Raw genomic sequence first — 20,729 nt, 5'->3', positions numbered from 1 at the left:
AACCGAGAAAAGTAACGGAGGAGACATGAAAAGAGCACTTCTCAGCCTTTACGTAGAGACAATTCTCTAAAAGGCGCTGTAGAACACGTCGAACGTGCTGAACATGAATCTCGAGTGACGGAGAAAAAATCAGGATATCGTCAAGATAGACAAAAACAAAGATGTTCAGCATGTCTCTCAGAACATCATTAACTAATGCCTGAAAAACAGCTGGCGCATTGGCGAGACCGAACGGCAGAACCCGGTACTCAAAATGCCCTAACGGAGTGTTAAACGCCGTTTTCCACTCGTCCCCCTCTCTGATGCGCACGAGATGGTAAGCGTTACGAAGGTCCAACTTAGTAAAGCACCTGGCTCCCTGCAGAATCTCGAAGGCTGATGACACAAGGGGAAGCGGATAACGATTCTTAACCGTTATGTCATTCAGCCCTCGATAATCCACGCAGGGGCGCAGAGTACCGTCCTTCTTCTTAACAAAAAGAACCCCGCCCCGGCCGGAGAAGAAGAAGGCACTATGGTACCGGCGTCAAGAGACACAGACAAATAATCCTCGAGAGCCTTACGTTCGGGAGCCGACAGAGAGTATAGTCTACCTCGAGGAGGAGTGGTCCCCGGAAGGAGATCAATACTACAATCATACGACCGGTGAGGAGGAAGGGAGTTGGCTCGGGACCGACTGAAGACCGTGCGCAGATCATGATATTCCTCCGGCACTCCTGTCAAATCGCCAGGTTCCTCCTGAGAAGTAGGAACAGAAGAAACGGGAGGGATGGCAGACATTAAACACTTCACATGACAAGAAACGTTCCAGGATAGGATAGAATTACTAGACCAATTAATAGAAGGATTATGACATACTAGCCAGGGATGACCCAAAACAACAGGTGTAAACGGTGAACGGAAAATCAAAAAGAAATAGTCTCACTGTGGTTACCAGATACTGTGAGAGTTAAAGGTAGTGTCTCAAATTTGATACTGGGAAGATGACTACCATCTAAGGCAAACATGGGCGTAGGCTTGTCTAACGGTCTGAAAGGAATGTTATGTTTCCGAACCCATGCTTCGTCCATGAAACAACCCTCAGCCCCAGAGTCAATCAAGGCACTGCATGTAGCACCCGAACCGGTCCAGCGTAGATGGACCGACATAGTAGTACAAGATCTAGATGAAGAGACCTGAGTAGTAGCGCTCACCAGTAGCCCTCCGCTTACTGATGGGCTCTGGCCTCTTACTGGACATGAATTAACAAAATGTCCAGCAACTCCGCAATAGAGGCACAGGCGGTTGGTGATCCTCCGTTCCCTCTCCTTAGTCGAGATGCGAATCCCTCCCAGCTGCATGGGCTCAGTCTCAAAGCCAGAGGAGGGAGATGGTTGCGATGCGGAGCAGGGAAACACCGTTGATGCGAGCTCTCTTCCACGAGCCCGGTGACGAAGATCTACCCGTCGTTCTATGCGGATGGCGAGAGCAATCAAAGAGTCCACATCTGAAGGAACCTCCCGGGAGAGAATCTCATCCTTAACCACTGCGTGGAGTCCCTCCAGAAAACGAGCGAGCAGCGCCGGCTCGTTCCACTCACTAGAGGCAGCAAGAGTGCGAAACTCAATAGAATAATCCGTTATGGACCGTTCACCTTGGCATAAGGAAGCCAGGGCCCTAGAAGCCTCCCTACCAAAAACTGAACGGTCAAAAACCCGAATCATCTCCTCTTTAAAGTTCTGGAACTTGTTAGAGCAATCAGCCCTTGCCTCCCAGATAGCTGTGCCCCATTCTCGAGCCCGGCCAGTAAGGAGTGAAATGACGTAAGCAACCCGAGCTCTCTCTCTAGAGTATGTGTTGGGTTGGAGAGAGAACACAATCTCACACTGCGTGAGAAAGGAGCGGCACTCAGTGGGCTGCCCGGAGTAACAAGGTGGGTTATTAACCCTAGGTTCTGGAGGCTCGGCAGGCCAGGAAGTAACAGGTGGCACGAGACGTAGACTCTGGAACTGTCCAGAGAGGTCGGAAACCTGAGCGGCCAGGTTCTCCACGGCATGGCGAGCAGCAGACAATTCCTGCTCGTGTCTGCCGAGCATGGCTCCTTGGATCTTGACGGCAGTGTAACGAGCGTCTGAAGTCGCTGGGTCCATTCCTTGGTCGGTTCCTTCTGTCATGCAGGTGATAGAGGACCCAAAAGCGACTTAACAGAAACAGAGTTTATTCAAGTCCAAACAGGGAATAACAGAAATCCTCTAGTCTGTAGAGGGGAATAACAAGAGAAGCGGCCACAGACTGCAGGTCGCCGGGTAGGCGCAGGCCGTAGTTGACAGAGGCACCTGCTCACACGCAGCATCTGATGAAGGCAAAAACACGACAGGACAGGGCGAAACACAATCACAGCACGGTGAATACTAAACAAGGAACCGACGGGACAGGAACGGAACACAAAGGAATAAATAGGGACTCTAATCAGGGGAAAGGATCGGGAACAGGTGTGGGAAGACTAAATGATGATTAGGGGAATAGGAACAGCTGGGAGCAGGAACGGAACGATAGAGAGAAGAGAGAGCGAGAGAGTGAGAGAGGAAGGGGGAGAGAGAGGGATAGAAAGAGGGAAAGAACCAAATAAGACCAGCAGAGGGAAACGAATAGAATGGGGAGCACAGGGACAAGACATGATAATAAATGACAAACATGACACTACCCCTCATTTACTCAAGTATTTCCGTTATTGTGGCATTTACCTGGAGTAAACATGATCCAGACCTCTGTAACCACTCCTCACCTGAAGTCGTTCTTTTAACGCAACGTAACGTAATCAACACTGCTAGCTAGCCAGCTAGCCACCGAATAGCAGCACTGTAGAAACTATTACACTCAACAGAACGACTTGATTAGTGTAGTGTCAACAACACAGCCACTGCCAGCTAGCCTACAAAGTCAACAACGCAGCCACTGCCAGCTAGCCTACTTCAGCAGTACTGTATCATTTTAATCATTTTAGTCAATAAGATTCTTGCTACGTAAGCTTAACTTTCTGAACATTCGAGACGTGTAGTCCACTTGTCATTCCAATCTCCTTTGCATTAGCGTAGCCTCTTCTGTAGCCTGTCAACTATGTGTCTGTCTATCCCTGTTCTCTCCTCTCTGCACAGACCATACAAACGCTCCACACCGCGTGGCCGCGGCCACCCTAATCTGGTGGTCCCAGCGCGCACGACCCACGTGGAGTTCCAGGTCTCCGGTAGCCTCTGGAACTGCCGATCTGCGGCCAACAAGGCAGAGTTCATCTCAGCCTATGCCTCCCTCCAGTCCCTCGACTTCTTGGCACTGACGGAAACATGGATCACCACAGATAACACTGCCACTCCTACTGCTCTCTCTTCATCCGCCCACGTGTTCTCGCACACCCCGAGAGCTTCTGGTCAGCGGGGTGGTGGCACCGGGATCCTCATCTCTCCCAAGTGGTCATTCTCTCTTTCTCCCCTTACCCATCTGTCTATCGCCTCCTTTGAATTCCATGCTGTCACAGTTACCAGCCCTTTCAAGCTTAACATCCTTATCATTTATCGCCCTCCAGGTTCCCTCGGAGAGTTCATCAATGAGCTTGATGCCTTGATAAGCTCCTTTCCTGAGGACGGCTCACCTCTCACAGTTCTGGGCGACTTTAACCTCCCCACGTCTACCTTTGACTCATTCCTCTCTGCCTCCTTCTTTCCACTCCTCTCCTCTTTTGACCTCACCCTCTCACCTTCCACCCCTACTCACAAGGCAGGCAATACGCTCGACCTCATCTTTACTAGATGCTGTTCCTCCACTAACCTCATTGCAACTCCCCTCCAAGTCTCCGACCACTACCTTGTATCCTTTTCCCTCTCGCTCTCATCCAACACTTCCCACACTGCCCCTACTCGGATGGTATCGCGCCGTCCCAACCTTCGCTCTCTCTCCCCCGCTACTCTCTCCTCTTCCATCCTATCATCTCTTCCCTCTGCTCAAAACTTCTCCAACCTATCTCCTGATTCTGCCTCCTCAACCCTCCTCTCCTCCCTTTCTGCATCCTTTGACTCTCTATGCCCCCTATCCTCCAGGCCGGCTCGGTCCTTCCCTCCCGCTCCGTGGCTCGACGACTCATTGCGAGCTCACAGAACAGGGCTCCGGGCAGCCGAGCGGAAATGGAGGAAAACTCGCCTCCCTGCGGACCTGGCATCCTTTCCCTCCCTCCTCTCTACATTTTCCTCTTCTGTCTCTGCTGCTAAAGCCACTTTCTACCACTCTAAATTCCAAGCTTCTGCCTCTAACCCTAGGAAGCTCTTTGCCACCTTCTCCTCCCTCCTGAATCCTCCTCCCCCTCCCCCCCTCCTCCCTCTCTGCAGATGACTTCGTCAACCATTTTGAAAAGAAGGTCGACGACATCCGATCCTCGTTTGCTAAGTCAAACGACACCGCTGGTTCTGCTCACACTGCCCTACCCTGTGCTCTGACCTCTTTCTCCCCTCTCTCTCCAGATGAAATCTCGCGTCTTGTGACGGCCGGCCGCCCAACAACCTGCCCGCTTGACCCTATCCCCTCCTCTCTTCTCTTGACCTTCTCCCTTACCTCACCTCGCTCATCAACTCATCCCTGATCGCTGGCTACGTCCCTTCCGTCTTCAAGAGAGCGAGAGTTGCACCCCTTTTGAAAAAACCTACACTCGATCCCTCCGATGTCAACAACTACAGACCAGTATCCCTTCTTTCTTTTCTCTCCAAAACTCTTGAACGTGCCGTCCTTGGCCAGCTCTCCCGCTATCTCTCTCAGAATGACCTTCTTGATCCAAATCAGTCAGGTTTCAAGACTAGTCATTCAACTGAGACTGCTCTTCTCTGTATCACGGAGGCGCTCCGCACCGCTAAAGCTAACTCTCTCTCCTCTGCTCTCATCCTTCTAGACCTATCGGCTGCCTTCGATACTGTGAGCCATCAGATCCTCCTCTCCACCCTCTCCGAGTTGGGCATCTCCGGCGCGGCCCACGCTTGGATTGCGTCCTACCTGACAGGTCGCTCCTACCAGGTGGCGTGGCGAGAATCTGTCTCCTCACCACGCGCTCTCACCACTGGTGTCCCCCAGGGCTCTGTTCTAGGCCCTCTCCTATTCTCGCTATACACCAAGTCACTTGGCTCTGTCATAACCTCACATGGTCTCTCCTATCATTGCTATGCAGACGACACACAATTAATCTTCTCCTTTCCCCCTTCTGATGACCAGGTGTCGAATCGCATCTCTGCATGTCTGGCAGACATATCAGTGTGGATGACGGATCACCACCTCAAGCTGAACCTCGGCAAGACGGAGCTGCTCTTCCTCCCGGGGAAGGACTGCCCGTTCCATGATCTCGCCATCACGGTTGACAATTCCATTGTGTCCTCCTCCCAGAGCGCTAAGAACCTTGGCGTGATCCTGGACAACACCCTGTCGTTCTCAACTAACATCAAGGCGGTGGCCCGTTCCTGTAGGTTCATGCTCTACAACATCTGCAGAGTACGACCCTGCCTCACACAGGAAGCGGCGTAGGTCCTAATCCAGGCACTTGTCATCTCCCGTCTGGATTACTGCAACTCGCTGTTGGCTGGGCTCCCTGCCTGTGCCATTAAACCCCTACAACTCATCCAGAACGCCGCAGCCCGTCTGGTGTTCAACCTTCCCAAGTTCTCTCACGTCACCCCGCTCCTCCGCTCTCTCCACTGGCTTCCAGTTGAAGCTCGCATCCGCTACAAAACCATGGTGCTTGCCTACGGAGCTGTGAGGGGAACGGCACCTCAGTACCTCCAGGCTCTGATCAGGCCCTACACCCAAACAAGGGCACTGCGTTCATCCACCTCTGGCATGCTCGCCTCCCTACCACTGAGGAAGTACAGTTCCAGCTCAGCCCAGTCAAAACTGTTCGCTGCTCTGGCCCCCCCAATGGTGGAACAAACTCCCTCACGACGCCAGGACAGCGGAGTCAATCACCACCTTCCGGAGACACCTGAAACCACACCTCTTTAAGGAATACCTAGGATAGGATAAAGTAATCCTTCTCACCCCCCCCCCCCTTTAAGATTTAGATGCACTATTGTAAAGTGACTGTTCCACTGGATGTCATAAGGTGAATGCACCAATTTGTAAGTCGCTCTGGATAAGAGCGTCTGCTAAAATGACTTAAATGTAAATGTAAATGTGTTTCATTCTCTGGCTTGACAGTAGGGTTATTTTTCACCGTTTAGAACTTTCACGAGTGGTTTAGAACTGTACCAAAATATTTCACTAGGAGTTAAGGAAGCAGTTTGTCCACTCTTTCAGTCTCCCCTCTCTTTAGTGAAGTCCCATACAGTTAGTCTTCACTTACACTATCTCGATGGGACATCTGGGAGGAACAGCTCAGCCTTTGTCTGCCCCTAAATTTACTGTGGAGCTGAATGACCTTAGACCCTGTTACTATGTCTGTGAATGGTTTTACTGTGGGGGTACAGGAAGCCACATTGTTTAATGGGATATTAAGTTATTCTCTGTCTAATGCTCTATTTAAGGAGCAACTGCCTGGTGATTTTGTCACAAACAGACCTAGCTTTCTTGGAGCAGTAGTTACAACCGCTGCCCGTGGTTGATTGAGCTATGCTCTGGGACCTCAAACAATCCCCCAAAGCATTGTTACAATGGTGCATGTTGTGATTACGATGATGAGTGTGCTGTGTTGTGCTCCCTCTGCAGGCCCTGGTGTTGCCCAAGCAGCTGTATGACATAGTGTTTGAAGAGGAGATCAACAACACCAGCGTCTCCATCAGACTCTATGGGGGAGCACTGCTCAGTGAGTGCACACACATTCTGGATGTACAGTTGAAGTTGGAAGTTTACATACACCTTAGCCAAATACATTTATACTCAGTTTTCACAATTCCTGACATTCAATCCTAGTAAGACTTCCCTGTTTTAGGTCAGTTAGGATCACCACTTTCTTTTAAGAATGTGAAATGTCAGAATAATAGTAGAGAGAATGATTTATTTCAGCTTTTATTTCTTTCATCACATTCCCAGTGGGTCAGAAATGTACAAACACTCAATTAGTATTTGGTAGCATTGCCTTTAAATTGTTTACGTTGGGTTTAACGTTTCGGGTAGCCTTCTACAAGCTTCCCACAATAAGTTGGGTGAATTTTGGCTCATTCCTCCTGACAGAGCTGGTGTAACTGAGTCTGGTTTGTAGGCCTCTTTGCTCGCACACGCTTTTTCAGTTCTGCCCACACATGTTATATAGGATTGAGGTCAGGGCTTTGTGATGGCCACTCCAATACCTTGGCTTTGTTGTCCTTAAGCCATTTTGCCACAATTTTGTAAGTATGGTTGGGGTCATTGTTCATTTGGAAGATGCAATTGCGAACAAGCTTTAACTTCCTGACTGATGTCTTGAGATGTTTCTTCAATATATCCCCATAACTTTCCTTCCTCATGGCGCCATCTATTTTGTGAAGTTCACCAGTCCCTCCTGCAGCAAAGCAGACCTCACAACATAATGCTGCCACCCCCATGCTTCACGGTTGGGATGGTGTTCTTCAGCTTGTATGCCTCCCCCTTTTTCCTCCAAACATTATGATGGTAATTATGGCCAAACAGTTATATTTTTGTTTCATCAGACCAGAGGACATTTCTCCAAAAAGTACGATCTTTGTCCCCATGTGCAGTTGCAGACCATAATCTAGCTTTTTTATGCCGGTTTTGGAGCAGTGGCTTCTTCCTTGCTGAGCGGACTTTCAGGTTATGACGATATAGATACTTTTGTACCTGTTTCTTCCAGCATCTTCACAAGGTCCTTTGCTGTTGTTCTGGGATTGATTTGCACTTTTCGTACCAAAGTATGTTCATCTCTAGGAGACAGAATGCATCTTCTTCATGAGCAGTAGGACGCCTGTGTGGTCCTATGGTGTTTATACTTGCGTCCTATTGTTTGTACAGATGAACGTGGTACCTTCAGGCATTTGGAAATTGCTCCCAAGGACGAACCAGACTTGTAGACATGTACAATTTCTTTTCTGAGGTCTTGGCTGATTTATTTTGATTTTCCCATGATGTCAAGCAAAGAGGCACTGAGTTTGAAGGTTGTCAGTTCGCCTATGATGTCAATAAGCCTATCAGAAGCTTCTAATCATAATTTTCTGGAATTTTAAACGCACAGTCCACTTAATGTATGTAAACTTCTGATCCACTGAAATTGTGATACAGTGAATGATAATTGAAATCATCTGTCTGTAAACAATTGTTTAAAAAATGACTTGTCATGCACAAAATAGATGTCCTAACCTACTTGCCAAAACTATAGTTTGTTAACACAAAATTTGTGGAGTGATTGAAAAATGGGCTTTAATGACTCCAACCTAAGTGTATGTAAACTTCAGACTTCAACTGTAGTTTGGACACACCTACTCATTCAAGGGGTTTTCTTTATTTTTTACTATTTTCTACATTGTAGATGAGTAGCGAAGACATCAGAGCTATGAAATAACACATATGGAATCATGTCGTAACCAAAAAAGTCTTGAACAAATGTAAATATATTTTATAGTTGAGATTCTTCAAAGTAGCCACCGTTTGTCTTGATGACAGCTTTGCACACTTTTGGCATTCTCTCAACCAGCTTCATGAGGTAGTCACTTGGAATGCATTTCAATTAAACAGGTGTGCCTTGTTAAAAGTTCATTTGTGTCATTTCTTTCATTCTTAATGAGTTTGAGCCAATCAGTTGTGTTTTGACAAGGTAGGGGTGGTACAGTGCCTTGCGAAAGTTTTATATCTTTATGTTTGAAGCCTGAAATGTAGCAAAAGGTCGCAAAGTTCAAGGGGGCCGAATACTTTCGCAAGGCACTGTATTTTCAGAGCCATATCCTCGTAATGCATAGAGAATATCTTATGTCAAGTGTTACTGAAGTGGTGGGGTTGCAGGTTCACTTGACACATCTAAAGCCTTTTCTTTTGCTATAGGCCGCCAAGTGGTATTGACTGGTTTTCATCAAGCTGTCCCCTCAAGAAGTTCAGGTTCAGGTTATTAATCAACATACCAGGGTGTTTATAAATATTACAGGAACAAGATCATCCACATTTATTGATCACATTTTTAATTAGCTCTAAAGCTGTATCCGTACCCATTGGATGCAGTGATCACAATATAATGGCTATATCCAGGAAAGCCAAAGCTCTAAAAGTTGGGCCTCAAATAGTGTATAAGAGATCATCAACAGATTTGGCATCTTATGTGGATGATGTTAAAAATATGTATTGGTCTGATGTGGTTAATAAAGAGCATCCAGATGCTGCACTTGATGAATTTATGAAATTGCTTCTTCCAATTACCGATAAACATAAGCCTGTTAATTAAGAAACTGACTGTTAGAATTGTTAAGCCTAAGAATTGTTAAGCCTCCATTGTTAAGCCTCCATTGATTGATGAGGAATTGAAAAGACTGTATTGCTGAAAGAGACAGGGCAAAATTAGTGGCTAATATTTCTACCTGCACATCTGACTTACTGCAAATTCCGAAATTGTGACTAAACTCAACAAAGAGAAGAAGAAACGGTATTATGAAGCTAAGGTTAATGATATAAAGTATGATGGCATGAAATTATGGGCATAAAGAGGAATTCAACTCCATCTTTCATTGAATCATTTGATGTTTCCAATTATTTCAATGATTATTTCATTGGCAAAGTAGGCAAATGTAGGCAGGAAATGCCAACAGCAAACAGTGAGCCATCGTAATCATGCATAAAAAAAAGAATGGAGGAAAGTAAAGCAAAAGAAGTTTGAATTTTGTAAAGTTAGTGTGGGAGAGGTAGAATAATTATTGTTATCGATCAATAATGACAAACCTCCTGGCATTGACAACACAGATGTCATATCTTTAATCTGAGCCTTGAGGAATGACTTTGTCCTCAGGCCTGGAGGGAAGCCAAAGTCATTCCGCTACCCACCAGTGGCAAAGCGTGCTTTACTGGTTCTAACAGCAGACCTATATGCTTTCTGCCAGCTCTTAGCAAACGGATGGATTTTTTTTTTTACCAAATTACAATGATATTTGTTTGTAATTTATTGCACTGACACAAATGTCTGAAGATTGGTTGAAGGAAATTGATAATAAGAAGATTGTGGGAGCTATACTGTTAGATTTTTTTCAGCCGAGCTTGGAATCCCTCTTTCCTTCCTTCTTTGTTGCCATCGGTTATCTTGGTCAGCAGAAACAGGTAAGCCCACTGTGCGGGGTACAAAGGAGTGAATGTAGTATTCCAGACCTGGGATGCTGAGAGATTCTTCTGTATACAGTATACACAGACATGCAATATCCATAGACAAACATTGGCAGTAGAATGGCCTAACTGATGACCTTAGTGATTTTCAAAGAGCCACCGTCATAGGATGCCACCTTTCCAACAAGTCAGTTTGTCAAATTTCTGCCCTGCTAGAGCTGCCTCAGTCAACTCTGAGTTACGTTATTGTGAAGTGGAAGTTGTGGGTCAACCAAGCTCACAGAACGGGACCACTGAGTACTGAAGTTTGTAAGTCGTCTGTCCTCGATTGCAACACTTACTTCCTCTGGAAGAAACCGCAGCACAAGAACTGTTAGTCGGGAGCTCTCAGCCTCCCAGATCTGGAATACTAGAGAATTCTGTGCTTCCAAATTTGTGGCAACCGTTTGGGGAAGGCCCTTTGCTGTTTCAGGATGACAATGCCCCCGTGTGCAAGTTGAGGTCCATACAGAAATGGTTTGTCGAAATTGGTGTGGAAGAACTTCACTTGCCTGAACAGAGCCCTGACCTCAACCCCATTGAACACCTTTGGGATGAATTGGAACGCCGACTGTCAGCCAGGCCTAATCGCCCAACATCAGTGCCCGACCTCACTAATGCTCTTGTGGCTGAATGGAAGCAAGTCCCCGCAGCAATCTTCCAACATCTATTGGAATGCCTTCCCAGAATGGTGGAGGTTGTTATAGCAGCGGGGGCGGCAACTCCATATTCATTCCCGTGATTAGTTAATGTACGACGAGCAGGTGTCCACATACTTTTGGTTATGTAGTGTGTGTAGCTTCCGATTCATGATCCAGAAGTGTTTGTCATTCATAGGAAGTTATTCATATTATTTCACAAACATTCTGAGTAAACAAAGTCATTAATGCAAAAATAGCCATAAAAAAAGCAAAGTGGAGCAGGAACCGACAAGACGCTCGCCCCCTCAGAACCGCCATGTTGGAGATAAGGTCAGTATAAATAGTGCATAAACGCCTCGTCCCGCTGTGGCGTCCATTATTTCCAAGGTAATGTATCCAAGGTAACGGAGGCGTTTATCCGGCTTATACCACAGAAAACAATATGAAAGTACACATTTACTTGTGTAGAAATCAACTTTTTTATTTATATAAGCTAATTCATAAACTTTTTCATCTTTTGGTTGCTAGAGATGCAACCCAGTCATTAATTCGATTAGTCTTTATGTTCCGTTCTTATCCCTCGCTTGCAAGCTAGCCAGCTAGCTATGGCTAACAGTCACTACCTCTGCAGTCAGAATAACAGCAAAGTAGCAGTTTTCTATTTTACACACCACAGAAGAGAGAGAGGGAAAGAGTGAGAGGGGAGGAGAGAGAGATGGAACAGATGGATCCTGGCATGCAGGAAGGATATACATACATACTGCTAGCTCCATCACTCCACGGTCACACCATCCTCATCCCTCCATTCCTCCCACAGTCACCCCTCAGCTCAGTACCCCACCTTCTCCCACTTTCCCCCTTCCCATGTGGATGTGTGGGTGGATGAAAGGACTGGGATATAATGCTAGCTTCCTCATCACAACCACCCTTTTCCTCGCCATCGCTCATCTCAATGTCCACCTCCACTCACCTCCCTCCCTCGTCCTAGCATGTGGGGTGTGTGAGCAGACGAGAGTAATTAGAAATGGAAAATCAACCTGGAAATATGTCCAAGACTGATAAAAGCCCACATCCTTATTTGTCTGTACTTGCATGCTTGAATCTGAGACAGTAGGCCTAATAATTACATTGGCATAAGTTTTACTGCGATTCAGGAAGACCTCATTACCTACATTGTGGGTGATATTTTTAAAAAATCAATTGAGCCCCAAAATTTGATATTTAGTATACTGTAGATAGCTTGGTTTTTGGAGTGTGCAATTTCCTCATTCACTGAACACTGCAGCTTATACAGCTGTATTTAGATTTTGAATAGGAATGCCTACATACCATTGGCCCCTCTCCCATGGTCTCTCTAACCCCTGGCCTCTGACTTGTGATTCATGGCATTTCCTCCCTCAGGTCTATCCCTCATCTTGTGGAATGGGGTGTGCACATGAGATCATCATTCAATGTGTTAACTCTAACCCTGAGCTCAAACTGACCCCTTCAGGTCTATCCCTCATCTTGTGGAATGGGGTGTGCACATGAGATCATCATTCAATGTGTTAACTCTAACCCTGAGCTCAAACTGACCCCTTCAGGTCTATCCCTCATCTTGTGGAATGGGGTGTGCACATGAGATCATCATTCAATGTGTTAACTGGATGGCTCAAACTGACCCCTTCAGGTCTGTCCCTCATCATGTGGAATGGTGTCTATACACAAGAGAAGATCATCATCCAGTGGACTCTGCTCAGTGAAGCATGCTACTTTGCCATCCAGTTTTTAGGTGAGTGCTTCAGATTATAAAACCTTTCCTATTTCTAACAATTCATATATTTCACTGAGGGAGGCTCCTCAGACCTTCTAGACGAATACTCTTTCCAATGCTGATAAAAAATAGATTGATAGATGAATACAATGCATACAATGCATGAAAACCTATCTAGACTTTTTGTTGATATCAAGGACCTTGCTCCTCTTCAGACTGTGTATGAGTTAACACTGTCCTCTAGAGGTCGAGACACGGTAGCACAGTTTGGAGTCTCATTGAGCTGCACATGTTTAAGAGTCACAGTTTCAATGTGAAAGGGGTATTTCATGCTGACTGAGTGTCATACATTATCAATCAATCAATATGTTTTCTATTCTTAGTTAACTGTTGTCTCAATTCTGTAATTTCAGTTACGTTAGTCACTCTAGTGGAGATAGGCTCGTTGCCCAACGCTGCAATCTTCCTCCTCCTCAGCCGAGTAATCTTCCTCCTTGTCACTCTGCTCTACTACTACTACCTGGGCAGAGGACGACCCAAGAAAATCTGATGGCGAGGGGAACTTTGCTTCCAGATGTGGGCTCAGAGGGAGGTGGGGTGTATTGAGGAAGGCAGGTAGCCTAGTGGTTAGAGCGTTGGGCCAGTAAATGTTGCTAGATCAAATCCCCGAGCTGACAAGGTAAAATCTGTCTTCTGCCCCTGAACAAGGCAGTTAATCCACTGTTCCTAGGCCATCATTATAAATAGGAAATTGTTCTTAACTGACTTGCCTTTAAAATTAAGGTTACATTTAAAAAAATGTAATGAGTTGAAAGTGTAGAAATGTAATGTGCAGTGCTGGAAAAAGTACTACATTTACATACTTGAGTAAAAGTAAAGACACAATAGAAAATGACTCAAATGAAAGTCACACAGTAAAATACTACTTGAGTAAGTCTAAAAATAGCTGGTTTTAAATGTACTTAAGTACAGTGGTGGAACAAGTACTCAATTGAGTAAAAGTAAATTCTATATATCAAATGACTTATAATAAGCAAACCAGATGGCACAATGTTCTTCTTTTTTTGTGTAATTTATGAACGGACGGGCAGACTCCAACACTCAGGTCGTGTCTACACTTGACACTTACATGCGACTTCTGCTATCAGAATAAGAAGATCGCATTGAAAAGACTGGTCTGATTGTGTTCATTCTGGCCGAATGCGCTGTGTGCGGATTTCTCCTCAGTCTGGACACAATCAGGCTACTGAAGGCGCATATAGTGGGTGACGTGATCAGCACTCCTCACACAAATCTCCAGAAAACATATGTTTTGGGACCGAGGCACCGTTTCATTATAAAGTTGGAGGAAATACGTTCCTAGCGGGTGAAGACAGTGTTTGCTGACCTCATAAATGCTAGCCAGCTAGCTAATATTTAGAAAAACTGTTTTTGCCTGGCTAGAGTTATGCTAACCCGTTTGCAATCCCTTTAGAGTAGCTTGCTGGCTAGTTACAGAGGTTAGCTACCGTAGTTAGCTATTGCCATCAGTTGTGGTGTTATTGTCGTATTTGGCCTATTCCACCGTTTGTAGAATGCATACTGGCATGTGCATATAGTGTGAGGAAAGGGAATCCGGAGACACTGTGGACACAGTCGACACATATACATTGCATCCGGAAAGTATTCAGACCCCTTGACTTTTTTCACATTTTGTTACGTTACAGCCTTATTCTAAAATGGATTTAAAAAATGGCTGATCAATCTACATACAAAACCCCAAACCCCAAACACATTTTAGAAATGTTTGCATATGTATCAAAAAAAAGTTTCATATTACATTTAGATAAGTATTCAGACCCTTTCCTCAGTACTTTGTTGAAGCATCTTTGGCAAACCTGTATTTGGGCAGTGTCTCCCATTCTTCTCTGCAGATCCTCTCAAGCTCTGTCAGGTTGGATGGGGAGCGTCGCTGCACAGCTATTTTCAGGTCTTTCCAGAGATATTTGATCAGGTTCTAGTCTGGGCTCTGGCTGAGCCACTCAAGGACATTCAGAGACTTGTCCCGAAGCCACTCCTGCGTTGTCTTGGCTATGTGCTTAGGGTTGTTCTCCTGTTAGGTGAACCTTCGACCCCAATCTGAGGACCTGAGCACTCTGGAGCAGGTTTTCATCAAGGATCTCTCTATACTTTGCTCCGTTCATTTTTCTCTTGATCCTGACTTGTCTCCCAGTCCCTGCCGCTGAAAAACATCCCCACAGCATGATTCTGCCACCATGCTGCACCGTAGGGATGGTGGAAGGTTTTATCCAGATGTGACGCTTGGTATTCAGGCCAAGGAGTTCAGTCTTGATTTCTTCAGACCAGATAATCTTGTTTCTCATGTTCTGAGAGAGTCTTTAGGTGCCTTTTGGCAAACTCCAAACAGGCTGTCATGTGCCTTTTACTGGGTAGTGGCTTCCATCTAGCCACTAGCGTAAATGCCTGATTGGTGGAGTGCTGCAGAGATGGTTGTCCTTCCGGAGGGTTCTCCCATCTCCACAGAGGAACTTTAGACCTCTGTCAGAGTGACCATCACCTCCTGACCAAGGCCCTTCTCCCCCGATTGCCCAGTTTGGCTGGGCGGCCAACTCTAGGGAGAGTCTTGGTGGTTCCAAACTTATTCCATTTAAGAATGATGGAAGCCACTGTGTTCTTGGGGACCTTTAACGCTGCAGTACTTTTTTAAGTACCCTTCCCCAGATCTGTGCCTCACCACAATCCTGTCTCGGAGCTCTACAGACAATTCCTTCTATGTAATGGCTTTGGTTTTTAAGTCGCTCTGGATAAGAGCGTCTGCTAAATGACTTAAATGTAATGTAATGTAAATGTTTTTGCTCTGGCATGCACTGTCAACTGTGTGACCTCATATAGACGGGTGTGTGCCTTTCCAAATCCTGTCGAATCAATATCATTTAACACAGGTGGACTCCAATCAAGTTGTCGAAACATCTTATGGATGATCAATGGAAACAGGATGTACCTGAGCTCAATTTAGAGGCTCATAGCAAAGTGTCTGAATACTTATTTAAATAAGAATTTTGTAAAAACTTGTTCTTGCTTTGTCATTATGGGTTATTGTGTGTAGATTGATGAGGGGGAAAAATGTCATCCCTTTTATAATAAGACTGTAACATAACAAAATGTGGAAAAGGTGGAGGGGTCTGAATACTTTCCGAATACACTGTAAGTGTAGACATGTGACGCGTTCGGAATTCCAGGATCAGAATCATTATGCTGCATGAAGTTGTCAAGTCTAGACATGGCCTCAGACATCATTTACAAACACAGTGTTTAGTGAGTCCGTCAGCAGATCAGAGGCAGTATGGATGACAACGTGTTATATTGATAGGTGTGTGAATTGGAACACATTGCTGTCCTGCCTGAGCTTTTTAAATTTGGGTAAAATGTACATTTTTTCAGGAATGTACTGGAGTAGAAGTTGTAAAAATATAAATAGATACCCTCAAAAATTACTTAAGTAGTACTGTAAAGTATTTCTACACCACTGGTAATCTGTACGGCTGACATGCTTTACGTAAGTCATGACAGACACTAATGCCTGGTCTACACAATATATTTCTATCTGAAAGTACTGTGACGTTATGTCCTCCTGAACAGGGATGTGGGAGGGGCTTGGTGCGTGTATGGGTTATTATATGCATTCAGCCCCTTGCTATACTAGACCCCAGATTTGATTATCACCACAGCAGTCAACACATGGTGGTGTCATAATCTGTTCTGTATATGGAAATGAGAAAGGGTCTGATTGTGAAAATGTACAAAGAGATTAAGTCATGCTCCTCCAAATACTGTACACTACTTGTGTGTGGAACAAGATTCAGAGTAAAAAAGGTTGTCGTTGTAAAGAAGGGGCAGAAATTTGCAGTAAGGTTGTTCTGGTACTGTACCTCCCAGCCTACCTGTCATGTGACTTAGTGCGTGTGTCACAAATAATACCCTATTTCCTATATAGTGTACTACTTTTGACAACAGAGCTATAGGCCCTCATCAAAAGTAATGCACTATAGGAAATAGGGTGCCACTTGTAATAGGCCCGAGATGTACAGAGTAAATTGGTAAATTGAAACACTAGGCTGTGTTTTTATGTCCAGTCATTTTGCTTTGTTTTTAAATTGCAGTATTGAGTGTGCTCTGATCTGTGGGAGTTACATTTTGAACATGCTGTGACCTCAAGGACCAAGAGTTTTTTTACTTGTGTTTACATTTGTTTTTCTCAATTTTTATGGTGTTGGTGAAGTTTTTACTGTGCATGAAGTGAATTCTGTATACATTTTCTCTCTCTCTCTTAACACTTTCTATCAGTCCTCAAAATTAAACACAGAATGTCACGACACTCTGTTTTAAGGGTGTGGAGTGTAAATAGCATTATAACCATAGAAATACAGGCACTAGAATGGACATTCCCTTTCAAGTCAGTTATTCTATTTCAATGATCAGTCCTGCTGCCTTGTATCTAAGCTTAGAGTTGATATAAAATGCTGACTCCCAAAAGTTGAGGCAAATTCCAGCTGACATATATATGCCATTTAGCAGACGCTTTTATCCAAAGCGACTTACAGTCATGTGTGCATACATTCTACGTATGGGTGGTCCCGGGGATCAAACCCACTACCCTGGCGTTACAAGTGCCATGCTCTACCAACTGAGCTACAGAAGGACCACATAAAGTGTGGATCAGTGTCTGTATTATTGTCTGTTCTCAATGCTTCCTGGATCAGAACATTGAGGGAGGTCAGAGGTCAGCTTTTCATTCTGTCCAATGGGCATAGAGGTCACATGTGATAGAGAGAACTCATCTGCTAACATGTTATTGAGAGTGAGCTTACAATATGGAGCACCTTTGGGAATCAAACACTTTTTTTCTGGGATAAAAACTTTTTAAATTAAATTATCTGTCAAGATTTTTGACCAAAACGAATCCACTAATGACAAGATGTTTATAGGCCTACTGTACACAAAAATACATAGTGCCGCTACATAGCAGCTTGGACAGTGTACATTCTCACAGCCATTGGTTACTGATGATCCATATCTCCTGTTGGTAACAATACAACTTTATTGGTCCAACTGTTACCTAACCAAACCATGCACATTGTGTATGGAATGTCCATACCATCACGGTTAAAGGCAGAGTAATAATAAAGGCAGAGCTTGATCTTGAACAGTCCACTTTTTAAAAAACTGTGCGCTTAATGTGACCAGCAGAGTATGTATGCATGTATGTAGCACACTTTTATAGATAGCTAATATTGCTATCTATTAAAGCTAGCTAATATCTGTCTTTAGTCTTGCCTTAAAACCGTTAAAAGAACCATCACAACCTACACACAATTCACTTGATACTTGTAAATAAAGTAGCCGCATATTGTATTGCTGCCATGTGGTGTCGTTCCTTTGAACAGAACAGGGAACGTATAGATTCTATAGATCATTAGTTGAATGTTTTCCAAAGGTGAATTAAAGGCCCACTCTCTGATTTAAGGAGTGATCCTGGAATGGTTTTTAACTAAGCAGTGACTGGAGTCTAAGCCCTATTTAATTGTTTTTCATTTAAGTGATATGTGTCTTGTTTTGATGATACGTTAGTTGACAATTGCATGCAATATAGTCCCTTGTGTACAGGAATGTAGCATGTGTCTTTTGTAGCACACTATACTGTAATAAAGGCTGGTAAGTAAGTACACAGAGGTGTGATCAAGCATGGTAATAAATGGTGAAAAAATGGACGCGTTAACCATGAACAGAATGAAAGTATTATAGTTTTGACAAAAGAGGCAAAAAGTATATGTTTGTGCATGAGGGAGTTTCCTCACAATGTTGGACAGGTCAGGTCAACATTGGATCATTCAGAGATCCTCACTGAACTTCTGGAGAGAGTTTGCTGCACTGAAAGTAAAGGGGCTGAATAATTTTGCACGTCCAATTGTTCAGTTTTTGATTTGTTAAAAAAGTTTGAAATATCCAATCAATGTCGTTCCACTTCATGATTGTGTCCCACTTGTTGTTGATTCTTCACAAAAAAATACAGTTTTATATCTTTATGTTTGAAGCCTGAAATTTGGCAAAAGGTCGCAAAGGGGGCCGAATACCAAGGGGGCCGAATATCAAGGGGGCCGAATACTTTCGCAAGGCACTGTATATATATATATATAAATATATTTATTTGTATATATATTTATATTTTTTTTAAAATGTGACTGCATTTTTATATTTGTCATTTGTTGTTCGGGGGATACAGGTACATTATCCATTTCAATCTAGAAGTTTATAAAACGTGTACTCGTAGGCTGCCACTCAAAAAGAAAAACAAGAGTAAGAAATACAGAGTTTAATAGAGTTTAAGTAATAACAAATTCAGTATAAACAGGAAAAAAAAACTCCCATCCCATTGGGGGGCTATCACCCCCCCAGTCGCCCCACCTGGTGACCAGGTAAAACCCTTCCCATATACCACCCCATCACTTTAAATATATTGTTTGTATGTACTGTATGTGTTGGGCTTTATCTGAGATTATTCTTTACAGAGTCAAGTATATTTTTCCAGGGCCTCAATTGTTCCTTGACTAGCACCACTCATTCTCTGTTGATAATTCATTCTAATGTAACTGTATCCACTGGTGAATTCATCACATCTAAATGTGATGAGTTTGCGGCATATTTCAGTGATAAAATATCAAACAATAGGCTGGCTTTCAGTCAAAGCAAGACCTGATGAGAAGTATGATAGGGGCCCTAGCCTCTCCCTCGCAAAGGCACTATGTACTATAGTTATTTTCCCTGGTAGACACAGACATGCTTAGGAACATGATATCACAACTCCAGCCTTCTACCTACCTTCTCGATCCTATCCCCACCACCTTCTTCAAAGCAGTTTTTAATTGCATACAGTATATACTATACAAAAGTATGTGGTCACACCTTCAAATTAGTGGATTTGACTATTTGGGCCACACCAGTTGCTGACAGGTGTATAAAATCGAGCACACAGCCATGCAATCGCCATAGACAAACATTGGCAGTAGAATGGCTTTACTGAAGATCTCAGTGACTTTCAACGTGGCACTGTCATAAGTTGCCAAGTCAGTTTGTCAATTGTCTGCCCTGCTAGAGCTGCCCTAGTCAACTGTAAGTGCTGTGGTGGGCGGTGGGACCCAATGCAGATAGCCCGGTTAGCTAATGTGCGGGTGCACTGGTTGGTCGGCCCTACTGAGGTAGTATGTACATGACTGTATAGTTAAAGTGTCTATGATAAACAGAGAGTAGCAGCAGCGTAAAAGGAGGGGTTGGGGGGGCACACAATGCATATAATCCGGGTAGCCATTTGATTACCTGTTCAGGAGTCTTATGGCTTGGGGGTAAAAACTGTTGAGAAGCCTTTTTCTCCTAGACTTGGCACTCCGGTACCGCTTGCCATGCGGTAGTAGAGGGAACAGTCTATGATTGGGGTCTCTGACAATTTTTAGGGGCTTCCTCTGACACCGCCTGGTGTAGAGGTCCTGGATGGCAGGCAGATTAGCTCCAGTGATGTACTGGGCCGTAAGCACTACCCTCTGTAGTAGAGGTCGACCGATTGATCGGAATGTCCAATTTCGATTATTATTATTATTTTTATTTTTTTACACCTTTATTTATCTAGGCAAGTCAGTTAAGAACACATTCTTATTTTCAATGATGGCCTAGAGGCTTAACTGCTTTGTTCAGGGACATGATGACAGGCTGACTACCTGTTACACGAGGGCAGCAAGAAGCCAAGATAAGTTGCTAGCTAGCATTAAAGTTATTTAAAAAAAACAATCAATCTTCACATAATCACTAGTTAACTACACATGGTTGATGATATTTGTAGTTTATCTAGCGTGTCCTGCGTTTCATATAATCGATATGGTGCCTGTTAATTTCTCATCGAATCACAGCCTACTTCGCCAAATGGGTGATGATTTAGCACTGTCTTTGCACCAAACCTAACCATAAATATCAATGCCTTTCTTTAAAATATATACACAAGTATATATTTTTAAACCGGC

The 20,729-nt window shown here is 44.3% G+C and overlaps 1 protein-coding gene across 2 annotated transcripts in view; it reads left to right on the top strand.

The window, feature by feature from the left end:
* Nucleotides 1–20,729, top strand: part of LOC124005038 (tumor protein p53-inducible protein 11-like) — a 132,470-nt gene that overhangs the window by 87,277 nt on the left and 24,464 nt on the right. For both annotated transcript variants that reach the window (XM_046313897.1, XM_046313905.1), the window contains exons 4-5: nucleotides 6,709–6,805; nucleotides 12,580–12,681. In XM_046313897.1, the coding sequence (XP_046169853.1) occupies nucleotides 6,709–6,805; nucleotides 12,580–12,681 (199 nt within the window). The remainder of the gene's footprint in view (nucleotides 1–6,708; nucleotides 6,806–12,579; nucleotides 12,682–20,729) is intronic.

This window comes from Oncorhynchus gorbuscha, linkage group LG02, assembly GCF_021184085.1.
Source record: "Oncorhynchus gorbuscha isolate QuinsamMale2020 ecotype Even-year linkage group LG02, OgorEven_v1.0, whole genome shotgun sequence".
NCBI classification, from domain to species: Eukaryota; Metazoa; Chordata; class Actinopteri; order Salmoniformes; family Salmonidae; genus Oncorhynchus; species Oncorhynchus gorbuscha.
Note: the sequence above shows the minus strand (reverse complement) of the source record. Positions and strands in the feature narration are given on the sequence as shown.